The sequence below is a fragment of the Suncus etruscus genome, chromosome 4 (assembly GCF_024139225.1).
Source record: "Suncus etruscus isolate mSunEtr1 chromosome 4, mSunEtr1.pri.cur, whole genome shotgun sequence".
NCBI classification, from domain to species: domain Eukaryota; kingdom Metazoa; phylum Chordata; class Mammalia; order Eulipotyphla; family Soricidae; genus Suncus; species Suncus etruscus.
The window spans coordinates 22,385,790-22,399,080 of NC_064851.1; the positions used below are offsets into that span (position 1 = coordinate 22,385,790).

At 47.0% G+C, this 13,291-nt stretch overlaps 1 protein-coding gene across 2 annotated transcripts in view; it reads right to left on the reverse strand.

Annotated features, from left to right (window-relative positions):
• Positions 1 to 8,894: 8,894 nt before the first annotated feature.
• Positions 8,895 to 13,291, reverse strand: part of KAZN (kazrin, periplakin interacting protein) — a 1,232,668-nt gene continuing 1,228,271 nt past the window's right edge. For both annotated transcript variants that reach the window (XM_049771973.1, XM_049771974.1), the window contains 2 exons: positions 11,685 to 11,799; positions 8,895 to 9,198 (listed from right to left, as the gene is read on the reverse strand). In XM_049771973.1, coding sequence (XP_049627930.1) covers positions 9,034 to 9,198; positions 11,685 to 11,799 — 280 coding nt within the window. In that variant the 3' untranslated portion in view covers positions 8,895 to 9,033. The remainder of the gene's footprint in view (positions 9,199 to 11,684; positions 11,800 to 13,291) is intronic.

Below are 13,291 nucleotides of genomic sequence, written 5' to 3' on the forward strand. Positions count from 1 at the left end.
TGTGTAAGGCAAATGACCTACTCACCGTACTATTGTTCCAGCCCTGATTATCAGTTTCTTCTTCTTCTTTGTTCTTGATTTTTTGGTCTACACCTGGATATTATTGGCTCTGTGCTCAGGGATCACTTCTTGTGGGGCTTGGAGGATTATATCCAGTGCTAGGAATTGAACTCAGATAGCTTGCAAGAGCAAACACTTTACCTACTTTATCCCCAAATTTGGTTGTTCTGGAAAAATCAGCACCTGTTTCAATTTCTTCACACACACATACACGAACACACACACAATAACAATAAAAATAATACCTACCTTGTGGTATTACTGTGAGAACTGAATGAATTTTAATATATATAAAGAACTTAGAATAGTATTAATACCTTGTAAACATTATATGTAGTTAGCTATTCTACCGTTGTTATTATCCACTTAATTATTTATTAGTTAGGTAACTAGATTCTTTTATTCATTCAAAGGGAGTGTGAATCTACCTCAAAATACATCTTTATTTTTATTTTATTTATTTTATTTTTTTTTATTTTTTTATTTTTTTTGGTGTTTGGGCCACACCCTGTGACGCTCAGGGGTTACTCCTGGCTATGCGCTCAGAAGTTGCTCCTGGCTTCTTGGGGGACCATATGGGACGCCGGGGGATCGAACCACGGTCCATCCTAGGCTAGCGCAGGCAAGGCAGGCACCTTACCTCCAGCGCCACCGCCCAGCCCCTATTTATTTATTTTTGTTTGACGGGCCACACTCATCAGTGTTCAGGGTTTAATCCTGACTCTGCACTCAGGAATCAACTCCTAGCAGGCTCAGTGAACCATATGGGATGCCAGGGATCAAACTCAGTTAACCACACTAGGTAAATACCCTTCCTTCTATGCTTTTGCTTCAGCCCTACTATACATTTTTAAATTGAAGGGACATTTCTAGTGGTCCTATGGGGTTGTTCCTATTGCACAGGAGAATATATAGTCCCAGCCTCCAGCATACAAAGTCTGTGTGGCCCTTTCTTCCATGTCCCTTGCCCCTCAATACATTTTTAAGAACCAAACACACTCTTTCTTGGGGAGAGGAGGGAAAGCTTTGTTGTTATCATGGGTCCTTTGTTGTATAATTATGTATTTTTGTGTGAAAGATTATTGCCAAATTTAATTGTTCTGGGAAACCCCACATTGTTATGTCCATTTCCAGGTCAGGGACTGAGACATGGCTTAGCTGGTTGCTTCTGACTCAAGGCTCCTACAGACCAAATGGTCAAGGGCCATTTATTCCAAGATTCCACTAGGTAGGAATGACTTTCAAACTGTGTGTGTGTGTGTGTGTGTGTGAGAGAGAGAGAGAGAGAGAGAGAGAGAGAGAGAGAGAGAGAGAAAGAAAGAGAGAGAGAGAGAGAGAGAGAGAGAGAGAGAGAGAGAGAGAGAGAGAGAGAGAGAGAGTCAAAGAATCACATTCAGAGGACAGGAGAAAGAATGCACAGACACAAGAGGTAGGGTCCTTGTGAGTCATTTCAGAAGCGTCCAGTGGCACCTGGATACACTTTGAGCAGAACAGAGCTCTATAGGGTGTCAGCTTTCCTGATTACCCCAGTCATGTGAAACTCAGAGCTTTCTGGGCCTCCTCTGTGAAGTGGGCGCTCTGTAAAAAGTTCCACCTGGGAGACTGAGCCAAGTTACAAATGAAACTGACCTTCATGTGCAGTGTCCCTCTGTGCATCAACTTCCTCCTGCTGCTGTAACAAGTGGCCACAGGCTTTACTTAAACAACGCAAGAGCATGATTTTATGGGGCTGTAGGTCAGAAGTCTACACTACCACACTGGATTCCAAGTCAAGATGTGGGCAGGACGGCCTGTGTTCCTTTTGAACAATCTGTTTCTTGTCTACTGTCTAGAGGTGCCCACAACCCTTGCCTGGTGATCCCTTTTTCCTGAGTCCAAGCTGGCACTGGTGGCTGAGTTTCCTCTCTTTCTTTCTCTTTTTTCTTTTTCTTTTCTTTTGTGTGTGTGTGTGTGTGTGTGTGTGTGTGTGTGTGTATGTTAGGGGGTGGGGGAAGATCTTTCGATCACACTTGGTGATGCTCAGGGCTTTGTCCTGCTCTGTGCTCAAGGGAGCAGTGCTTGGGGAGAGGGAAGAGTATATATACTGCTGGGAATTAAACCTGGGTCAGCCATGTGAAAAGCAAGCACACTAATCCTGTGATATCTCTCTGGCTCCAGAGCTTCCTTTCTCTAGCCTGTTGTTCTGACATTCTTCCAGGATCTCATTCATCTCCTTCTACTCCTCCGCCCCCTCCTTCTTCCAGTTTTGAGGCCTTCATGATTCAATTGAGTTCATCCACAAAATTCTAAAATAAGATAAAATCTCTTTCTCTGAGTCAGCAGGTCAGCAACCTTTATTCCCCTTTTCTAAGTCATCTTTAGTCCCAGGACTAAAGATCAGGATTGTGGGTATCTCTAGGGACTCCTTCCACCTATGTGTTTGCCCTGATAACCCCCCTGCACCCTCCACCTACTGTCCCGAGTTCCTTCTTGTCATGCCCAGGCCTGGAGCAAGATTCATTTGCTATTCAGGTGCAGAAGAAGGCAGGTGGAGGGATAAGAAAAGACAAAGTTTATGACCATTCTTCAGGTTTCCCAACATCTGTCCAACTACTCACTAAGTCCCTTGAGATTATTTTATAGCCTCTGCCTGGAACAGTGGCTCATAAACTCCTCCCCTCCCCAGCTGCTCCACCACCTGCTTGGATAAAGGGAAATATCTGTAACCTCGGCAGGTCTTGGGCCCATCCAGACAATCCTAAAATAGGCCATAATATCTCTGCTCCACAGGACGGCCTTGAGGGGATTGGTCGACCTTGTATTAGTCTTGTAAAATGAACAGGAATTTCTGTGGGTTATCATACCTGGAGGTTTGCCCTACCACGTGTGTTTCTTTTTATTTTGGGAGAGGTTGGGAGGTGGAGGAGGGAGTGCTTCACCCTGCAAATATTGGGAACTCCTCCCAGTGTTGTGCCTAGGGGGGTGATCCCAGAGGAAATGCTGGGCCATGTGGTACCAGAGATTGGACCAGGGTTGGCTGTCTGTGAGGTAGCCTCCTTAACCCCTATTTTATCTCTTATCTCTCTCCTTATTTCTCCTCCTGCCTGTCCTTTTTCCTTTCAAGACTGTTTCTTGAGTTTTAGAAGAAAACAGGTTTTTTTCTTTAACCACTGGCAGAACTTGGCTGGATGGAGAGAGATGTAGCATGTTGCCATCTAATGGCAAGTAGTGGGACTGCGAAGTAGAAAGGTGCGTGGGTGCCAGCAGAGGAAGAGAGTGGTGATCTAATTGTCCCAGGGGTTCTCTCTCGACCCAGCCCTGTCTGTGACACAGAATCACATGAGGTCTTAAAAATACTTTTCAAATATTACCCCACACAGTTCTTTATCAGAAATGTAAAGGCCTAAAAATAATCAGAGTAATTTTAGAATATCATTGGCCAGGCCTTATCTCTAAACTCTAGATTACAAGTGTTGGAAGAGAATCTAGAAAAGTTCCTTTTTGGGGAGTGGGGAGATTTTTGGGTCACACCCAGAAAGGTGGTCACTGCTGTGGGTTTGCTCCTGGTTGTGCTCATGGGACAAAGGGTCATTCTAACCCAGTTCAATTCCCTGCCACATGGTCTCCCAAAGATTGCTGGGAGCAGCCCTGAGCACAGGAGATGCTGCTGGTACCACTAGTAGGACCCACTCACCTCCCAAATACATATATACTTTATGCCCAAATGAAACATGTTACTACTCTTGCTCAGATGTGGAAATATTTTCTATTAAATTATATATATATTTGTGTGTGTGTGTGTGTGTGTGTGTGTGTGTGTGTGTGTGTGTGTGTGTGTGTGTGTGAGTCATTGGAGCTCCCAGTAATGTCTAGGGGGTCCTGGGTTCATTCCTGGAGAGCTTCACCAACTGGGCTGGATGTTCAATGCTGGGTCTGAGGAAGCAGTGCTATTTGAACTCAAGAGTTTTGAGGCCATCAGGGCCATACCCAGTGGAGTTACAGGGGCAGAGACATGCAGTTTATAAGATTGAACATGGGACCTCGTTTGTGCAAGGCATGTTATCCAGTTTTCACACTGTCTCCCCTCCCAGGTCCCTGTTCCCCCAGGAACATTTGGCTTCTAGAATATTTCATTCTGATTGTTGGGTGTACTGCCTGGCTGGGAGATCACTGCGGATGATCCCTACTCAGTCCAGATCCAGTTCTCACTTGCTCAGAACCCTGGAAATCTACATGAGTACTGTTTTCCTCAGTTTCCCCTGCTGTCAGAGGGGAGCAGCAGGGCCTATTGAAAGAGACACCAAGAATTTTGCTCTAGGTCTCACACTTGTGATCAGAATGTATAAAGCCGTTTAACACTAGGCCTTGCTCCATGTGTCTTTTTATTATTATTATTATTTTGGTTTTTGGGCCACACCTGGTGATGCTCAGGGGTTATTCCTGGCGAGCTCAGAAATTGCTTCTGGCTTGGAAGACCGGATGGGAAATTGGGGGATCAAACCACAGTTCAATCTAAGTTAGTGTGTGCAAGGCAAACGCCCTACCGCTTGCGCCACCACTCTGGCCCCTCCATGTATCTTTTAGTTCTTCCAAGCCCTGCTGGACTCAGCTGTAAACTGGGGGGCGAGGGGTGGTGGTGCTGGCTGAGTGGGTGGCTGGCTCCTGAGTTCTCAGGAGAAGCACACAGGCTAATGCACAGACTCATCTCTATGTCCTATGATCTGGGGGTGGATGAGGAAGAGGAGCCCAGATGGCTTCAATGACTTTGAAATTCACTGTGAGTCTCTGCATCAGTAATTTGTGAGCTGTGAGCTGTGCTGAATCTCAGGTTATACCTCATCCTGAAACAGCATCTGCTTTCCAAAAATTCCATGTCCTCCTTCTCTTCTAGTCTTGTGCTGGGATACCTGTAGTTCCCCTACTCTGATTTGAATGTTTGCATCTCTCCCAAATCTGCATAGAAAACCCTAACCCCAACAATAATGATGATAATCGCAGGTGGGGCCTTTGCTCAGTGCTTTGTTCTTGAGGGTGGAGCCTCAAGAAATTAGTGCCCTTGGAAGAGATGAGGATAAGGGGCCAGAGAAATAGCACAGTGAATAGGGCATTTACCTTGCACAAGGCTCAACCATTCCTCTGAGCCTTGCCATGAGTGACTCCCTGAGCAAGGGCTGGTATACAGGCTTGTCATGTGGGAGGCCTGAATTATTTTTGGCACAGCCTGGTACTTTGAGTACTTCCAGGATGGAGCAACACAGTGGGGATTGGCTCCTGTAAACAAAAATTCCCAAATCAAAGCTACTCTTCCACCCTGTCTTTTGTATCTGGTTAGAACAGCCTCGCTTGAGGCAACCACTAAGGGTCTATTCTGACAAGCATGATGCAAATGGCAGGGTGGCTGTTCAGAGGATTCCATCCTGATGGCAGGGATATCCCCAGGACAAAAGAAAACTCCCCAATAAGGCAAGTAGGCCATAGGCTTTTCCATCAGGACACATGGTACCAGAGCTTTCATGGGTAAAGATTCCAAGTAGCATGTGTCCTTGTGCTGGCAGCCAGTAGTTGGGTCCCCACCTCCTTCCAGGGTAGGGCAAAGTGTGCCCAGACTGTTGAGCCTGAAGTTAGAGACAGAGAATGTGTTCAAGTCCCTACCTCTTGGAGCTGCACAAGTCCCTCATGCAGCCTTTCCAACTTCAGTCTCCACCTATGAAATGGGTTACCATCTTCTCATTCAAGGAGGCAATGGAGGAAGGAAATGAGTCCACACAGAAGCAAAGGTCATTACAACAACCAAACGGTGGATGGAGTGTTTATTGTTTTGTTAGTGTTAAAATCTGACCTTGGAAAGTCTCTGATCTTTGCTTGAGGACCACTTGTCTCTTTTATAGCCAGTCTGGCTTAGGCTCTGGGCTCAGGGAACTTTCCTCACTGCCTACAAGCAGCTGTTAGAGCTTCAGAAGCAGTTTTTCCTACAGCTATTTCTATGTGAATCAAGTGGATGTGGAGGTGACAAGAAATTGTAGCTTGGGGAGGAACTTAGATTTGGGATCCCCAGAAGAGAATCCCAAAGGTATGTCTTGTTACCTTGTCCTGTTTTGCCTGACCCAGTCATGTTATATGACCTCAAGATTTGGGGTCATTGTCTTGCGGTCCCTCCATGCTAACAGAATACTGTCGAGGCCCCCATCCCTTCACCCAATCCATGTTCTCAAGTGAGTTTTCCCTCACCTCCCTCACCGTGGGGCCCCAACCAGCAAAGGTGACCCTTAAATTTTGGGAGGCTTTCTTAGCAAGGGTAGGGAGCACTTTCACATCCATCTGAGAATCTAGTGGTAGATTCTGGACACAACAATTGGGATGAATATGAAGTGCCTTCTGCTCTGATACTCCCTAATCTCTGAATCTCCTCATACCTTCTCAAGGGTCCAGACCACAGCTACTGAGGTCCTCCACTTTACTGAGACTCCCAGATCCATAGGCCTGACCATGCTGCATGGTTTGGACAGGACTGGCAGCTCACTGTCCTGAAGGTGGCCCCTCACCAGACCTCATGGGTCCAATGCAGGATTCTCTTCATGGCCTTCTCACTCCCTGTTTTTTTCTCACCTCTGGCATAGAGCTTGCAGATGAAACTCACCCCATCTGCCTCTATAAGTGGTTAAAAAGCCAGCACCAAAGCTCTGTGGGTATACCAGGTAAGTCAGAAGGTGCTAGGGTAGTATTTGGACCAAAAGGTACCTTCTAGGCTGCCTGCATTGCCCCAGGCCTGGCGACTCAATACTGCAGACACTTGAGGCTACAGTATTGTCACCACAGGTGGCCCTTCCAGGATCTATTTTTTTTCTTTTTGACTTATGGGCCATACCCAGCATGCTCAGGGGTTACTCCTGGCTCTGTGCTCAGGAATTATTCCTGGTGGTGCTCAGGGAACCACATGAGATGCTGGAATTAAACCCAGGTCAGCTGCTTGCAAAACAAGTGCCCTACCCTCTGTGCTATCTCTCCAGCCCCTCCAGCATTTGTTCACCTGAGAGGCCAAGTTAGGGGACAAGGTGACTTTGTGGTTTCCAGAAACCAGACCTGCTTTCTGGCATCTCTCTGTTCTTCTCTTTTCCCTGCCAGCTGTGGCCTCCCAAGTATATCCACCTGGAAGGCTGGCTTGGGTACATTTATAGATGGTCAGTTGTCAGAGATTCTAAGGCTAGGAAACTTGGCAAATCAAGGCAGGAACCAGAGCTTTGCCTTCTGGTGACTGAAAAAAAATGCTTCAGTATGCCAAGCTTTCAGACCCATGGGGCCACCCTGTGGTACACCCTGAGGTCTTCAGTAAGAGAAGCTGAGTTTGTTGAAGAGAAAACCATTCTGTCCCAGGAGGACTAAGTCTCAAGTTCATGTGCACTCAGCTTCAGTGCCCCATTGGGAGAATGGGAAGGATCTGTCAGCTGAAGAACATGAGCTTAGAAAGTTCTCAGTAGCTCATGCTCACTGTAGGGTTGATGGCAAACCATCCCCTACACAGGGTGAACATCTTTGATGGAAATCAGATATCTGGTCCTCCATCTTGATGTGCTTTGGAAGCTGATGCAGAGGGAGAAACTCCCAACACACCTTATCCATCTCTCTTCATCTCTCTGTGCTGAGGACAAAAAATACAAACCTGAATATAATAAAAAATGATTTTCAAGGTGGGTCAAAGTGGTTATCCAGCAGTTAGATCACTTGCCTTGCATGCATCCAACCTGAATTTGATTCCCAGCATCTCATCTGGTTCCCGAGCTCTGCCACACAGAGCTAGGGGGTGATTCCTGAGTGCAGAGCCAAGAGTAACCCCTGAGTTCAGGAGTAACCCCTGAGCACAGCCCCCCAATTTTTTTTCAAGGAATGCAAGGCCCCTCCCTCTTTTGGCTAAGTTGGGAATTTGCAGAGTCTGAATATTAAATGCTCCTACCCTCCTCTTCTGCCTATTGCTCCAGTTGACCCTGAGCTGGAAAGAACCAGTTTGATGTCCAAATTACAAATGGATAATTAGACACCTGCTTCTTCCCACCCCATAACTTCCTTTTGGGGGTCCTGAGAGGCTACAAAGCATGTTACAGACATTAGCAAGTGTTAATCCTCACAAAGCCTTAGGAAGAAAGCAGAAGTTTTGTAGGTGAATGAGTTGAGGCACAGAGAGGTGAGGCCACTGGGAAGAAGTCACACAACAAAACAGCGGCAACATCAAGAAAAGGCTAGAGGTTCTCTCTGTGATCTGAATGGCAGATTGGCCACAGTCATCTCAATTTAGCTGCGGGGAATCCACCTACCTTTCAGGTGACAGAGGCATCACAGCAAGGCATCGCATCCCACCCCCAACCCCAACCTGTAGTCACACATGAAATGATGGCCACAGACTGAACTCGACTATCTCTGATCTGATGGTCATGTGTCCATCATGCTGATAGCAGGTTAAACAGCTTAACCTCATGCCTGTACCATTGTCACCCATGGGGCCAATCTGGTAACAAGGGGTAAATAGTTCATTGAACCGTGTGTTCCCTCTGTGTGACACAAGGCTCTTGGCTTCCTGCTTTTCGTTCTCCTAAGAGAAATTCAGTGACCCACGTTCTCTATCATGGTTGGAGACAAGGATGCCAGAGGGACACCCCCCCTTCTCCAGCTGGCTGCCAACATTCCTGATATGTCTGGGAAGCCTCAGCCTCCCAAAGTTTGCACTGTGGACGCTGGGCATGGATTGGTTGGGTTACTGTTCAGTGGCTCCTCCTGGCCAGTGACTAACAGTTCAGTGGTGCTGGTAGGGGCTGGGCTCTGGGACAGTCCACAGCATAGGAAAGATCATGGTCTGCCCAAGGCTGGAACTGCTTCCACTGCAAAGGTGGCCAACTGTTGGGATTTTTAGAGACCTTCTGTGCCTGAGGTCACTATCCAGTGGTCCTGGAAGTTCCTCCTCTCCGTGGCTCTCTGTGTGTGGACTGGTGGGGTGATGATGGATGCTCAGACATTGGTGACCTCCAGGCCATTGTAACCTTCCAGGCGACTCTGCTCTGCTCTGTGCTGAAGGTCGTCATCCCCACAGTCTTCATTCTGAAGAGAACCATAGTCATCGTGGAAATCGGGGTCTTTGCTGCTGAAGCCCCTTCCTATCTTCCCCAGGGGCAGCTGAGAAGAGAAGAAAGAGACAAAAATACAGGGAGAAGAGAAAAGAATGGAATGCTTTCTGCTCTGGAGAAATGGGGGCTCACCAAATCCAACCACTGGAGGTTCCAAGTCATATCTTAGCTCTCTTATTAATACTCCACTATCTGGGAGTGGGCTTTGTGAGCTGGTTTTAAAGCAAGAGAACTATGTTCCATCTGGAAAAACCTAGTCAATCATAAGGCAAATAGGCATAAGGTAAAAAGGCAAATATAGTCCTTGTGAATTTTCTAAAATACCTGCATACAAATATGTTCCATCTTCCTCCTCAGCAGGAAAAAAATAAGAATGTTTATGCACAAGGAGGTAGAAATAACTGATAACTGATAAGCTATTTTTTCCTTTTTTTTTTTTTTTTTTTGGTTTCTGGGCCACACCCTGTGATGCTCAGGGGTTACTCCTGGCTATGCTCTTAGAAATTACTACTGGCTTGGGGGACCATATGGGACACTGGGAGATCAAACCAATGTCTATTCTAGGTTAGCACGTGCAAGGCAAGCACCCTACTGCTTGCGTCACTGCTCTGGCTTCTCTTTTTCTTTTTTTAAACTTTATGTATTGATTGATTGATTGGTTTGGGGCTACATCTGGCAGTGCTCAGGGGTTACTCCTGGCTCTGCTCTCAGAAATCGATCATGGCAGGCTCGGGAGACCATATGGAATGCCGGGAATCAAACCAGGTCCATTCCGGGTCGGCTGCGTGCAAGGCAAATGCCCTACTGCTGTGCTATGTCTCTGCCCCCCACCCCGAGGAGGTATTTCTTTCCTTTTGGTTTTTTGGGCCACACCCGTTTGATGCTCAATGATTACTCCTGACTAAGCGCTCAGAAATTGCCCCTGGCTTGGGGTGACCATATGGGACACCGGGGGATCAACCCAAAGTCCTTCCTTGGCTAGCGCTTGCAAGGCAGACACCTTACCTCTAGCGCCATCTCACTGGCCCCCTATGGAGGTATTTCTAAAAAGAAAACACTCCAGCACTTTCTGTGGCACAAAGACTGTGAATTTTGGAGATTTACAAATCCCTACTCTGTTACTTCTCAGACTTTACCAAAATTCCCTGTTGTGTCTCAGACTTTTTTTTTTTCTGGGTCATACCCAGCGGCTCTCAGGTGTTACTCCTGGCTCTGCACTCAGAAATCACTCCTAGCAGGCTCGGGGGACAGTATGGGATTCTGGAAATCAAACCACATCCATCCCGGGTCAGCTGCCTGCCAGGCAAATGCCCTACTGCTGTGCTATCGATCTGGCCCCGAAACTCCATTTTTAAGCTACAAAGTAGAAACCAAATTTGTTGTAAATAATAGAAATCCCATTTGAATATCCTACCACAAAGTGCTGGCTAAAAGAAACACTGAATACTAATGCCTACTAGATTCTCATCAGTATTTTTACATTTTTGCCTTCTAGTTTTGTGTCAGGCTCAGCAAGATTCAAAAGGGGGTCCCAGCTCCCAGCTAAGGATTTACACTCTTGATGTACTCTGGGACCTCATGGTGCTGGGAATCAAACCTGAGCTTCTGAATGCAGAGTACAAGGTCCTGCCCATTAAGCTCTCTCTATCCCATAACCTCTTATTTTGAACTTCTCTTTATTACAGCAGCCAGACGAGTGTTTTCTAATTATTTATTTGATAGATTTTTGTCTTCAGAACAGTGTTTCTTAAACCTTTCTCTCTCCTTTAAAATATTATTCCCTAAGAAGTCATTTTAGGTATTTGTTCCCGGACTTAAACCTACACTGTGAACTTTTCCTTTTTCTTTTATTTTGGTTTTTGGACCACACCTGGTGGTCCTCAGAAGTTATCTGGCATATGGAATGCTGCAGATCCCATCTGGATCAGTCTTGTGCAAAGCAAGCGACCTACCCAAATTACAGACTTACTGTACTGTCTCTCCATGTACGTGTGTCCACAAGTGTTTGGTATCTGGCTCTTCTAGGTGTGCATGTGCGTGTGCGTGTGCGTGCGTGTGCGTGTGCATGTGCGTGTGCGTGTGTGTGTGTGTGTGTGTGTGTGTGTTACCCGGGCACACCCTCCTGCAAAGAGGGTAAATAAAACCAGTCTGCAGAACTCACCCAACCCAGTCCAAGCTCCTTTTCCTTCTAGTCAGACCCCTAGAGTTAAATAGCTAAGCCTGTAGTTCTTAAGTTTTGGGGTACCCTGGGACCCTCTGATTGGGATGGTCACATGTAGGCTCTCACCACCCCCGAGGCCTTTTGAACATATGGGCTCCAGTGTCCTTGATGCACCTGGCAGGCTCTACAGATGTGTTGCTCTGAATCTTTCCTGAGCTCTTTGTCCTTGGACCTTAAGTTTTAGGAGGTTCCTTGATACTGGCCACTGGGCCTCACTCCTGGCTGCACCTGCAGATGGTACCTGCAGGAGCTGGAGTATGTGAATTGGACACAGAGGACTAAAGACCCTTCCCAGGAGCATTGTGAGCACTTACCCGGCCAGCCTTGTACTTGATGCCCCCACCACTCTCCTCCTTTCCTGCACGGGGGACACTGGAGGCCCTTCCTGGTGGTGTGCCAAATCGCTCAGCTTCCCGGATTCCTGTAGAGCTGGGGAGAGACCTGTGTCATGGGTGGTGTGGGGGGGTGGTCAGCTCCTGCTCCTAAGACAGACACTCAGCTCCTGTGCACTCACACATTAGCACTAATCACAGCCACCACAGCAGCTGGCATCACTGAATCCCCTCATTGTGCTAAGTCCATTATATTGTGCCTAGAGGTTGGCTTGTCACCTGTCCTAGAGATGTGGGGAAGGCACACAGAAAGGTTAAGATCCAGAAAGATGAAGCCATTTGACTGGGATCAAAGAGCTGGAAATGTCAGAGGCGGGATTTGACCCCATCTTGGAGATTCCAAAACCCCAGTCTATTGCAGGAAAGGGGGGAGACTTGAAGAGAGACTGTCCGACATTGAAATGACTTAAGTATGACCTGAGGACTTCAGGAAATTCCCCTCACATTTGAAGTCACAGTAATCCCAACTCCCAGAGTTTCCCTTTTCCTCCTATCTTTCTTCCTCAGTAAACCACGGAGGTTGTTAGAATAGCACTTGGCAAACTGCAGCCAGTGGGTTAAAGCCAGCCTGCTCAGTGCTGGGGTAAGCCCTGCTGGATAGCCGCCATGTCTGTCCATTTGTTTATGTCTCTGGCTTCTTTCGTGCTGTAAAGATGAAGCTGCAAACTTTTGACACAGACCAGATGGTTCCCAAGTGCTAAAATATTTATTTAGGCTTTTACAGAAAATGTTCCAACCCTACTGTTAAAACTAAATGCTCAGGGCTGGAGCCATAGCGCAGTGGTAGGGCGTTTGCCTTGCATGCTGGTGATCCAGGACAGAGCTCGGTTTGATCCCTGGTGTCCCATATGGTCCCCCAAGCCAGGAGCGATTTCTGAGTGCATAGCCAGGAGTAACCCCTGAGTGTCAACCGGTATGGTCCCAAAACAAACAAACAAACAAACAACCTGAATGCTGTGACAGGAGGAAGGAGGGGTAGAGAGGGAAAGGAGAAGGGAGGGGGAAAAGATATCTGAACTGGAGTCAGGAGTCCTGAATGCAACTCTCTGCAACCCCCTTTCCCTTTCTGGGTTCGGGCAAATCACTCCTCTAGGGGCTCAATGTTCTGCTCATAAGATCCGATCCAGTTCTGGAAGGCAGCTGTGAGGCTCTTCCAGTGGCCTCATCACTCTCAGGGACATCTGTCCAGACTGTACTAAAGCCATGAGCTGGGCAGGGTGTGAGGTGAGGGAAGGGGTTACCCTGGATTTGCTTATCATTAGAGATCATTTCATTTTTTTAACACTTTCTTTCTTACATCTGCAACATACATAGTAACCCCCATGAAATTATAGCAAGAGTTTAAAAGGGAGGAGGGGGCAACAGAGAGATAGTACAGCCAGTAGGACACTTGCCTAGCAACCAACTGACCTGTATTTGGTACCCGGCATCCCATATGGTTCCCTGAGGAATGATTCCTCAGTGCAGAGCCAGAAGTAACTCTGAGCACGGCTGCATGTGGCCCAAATACAAACAAATAAAATTAAATG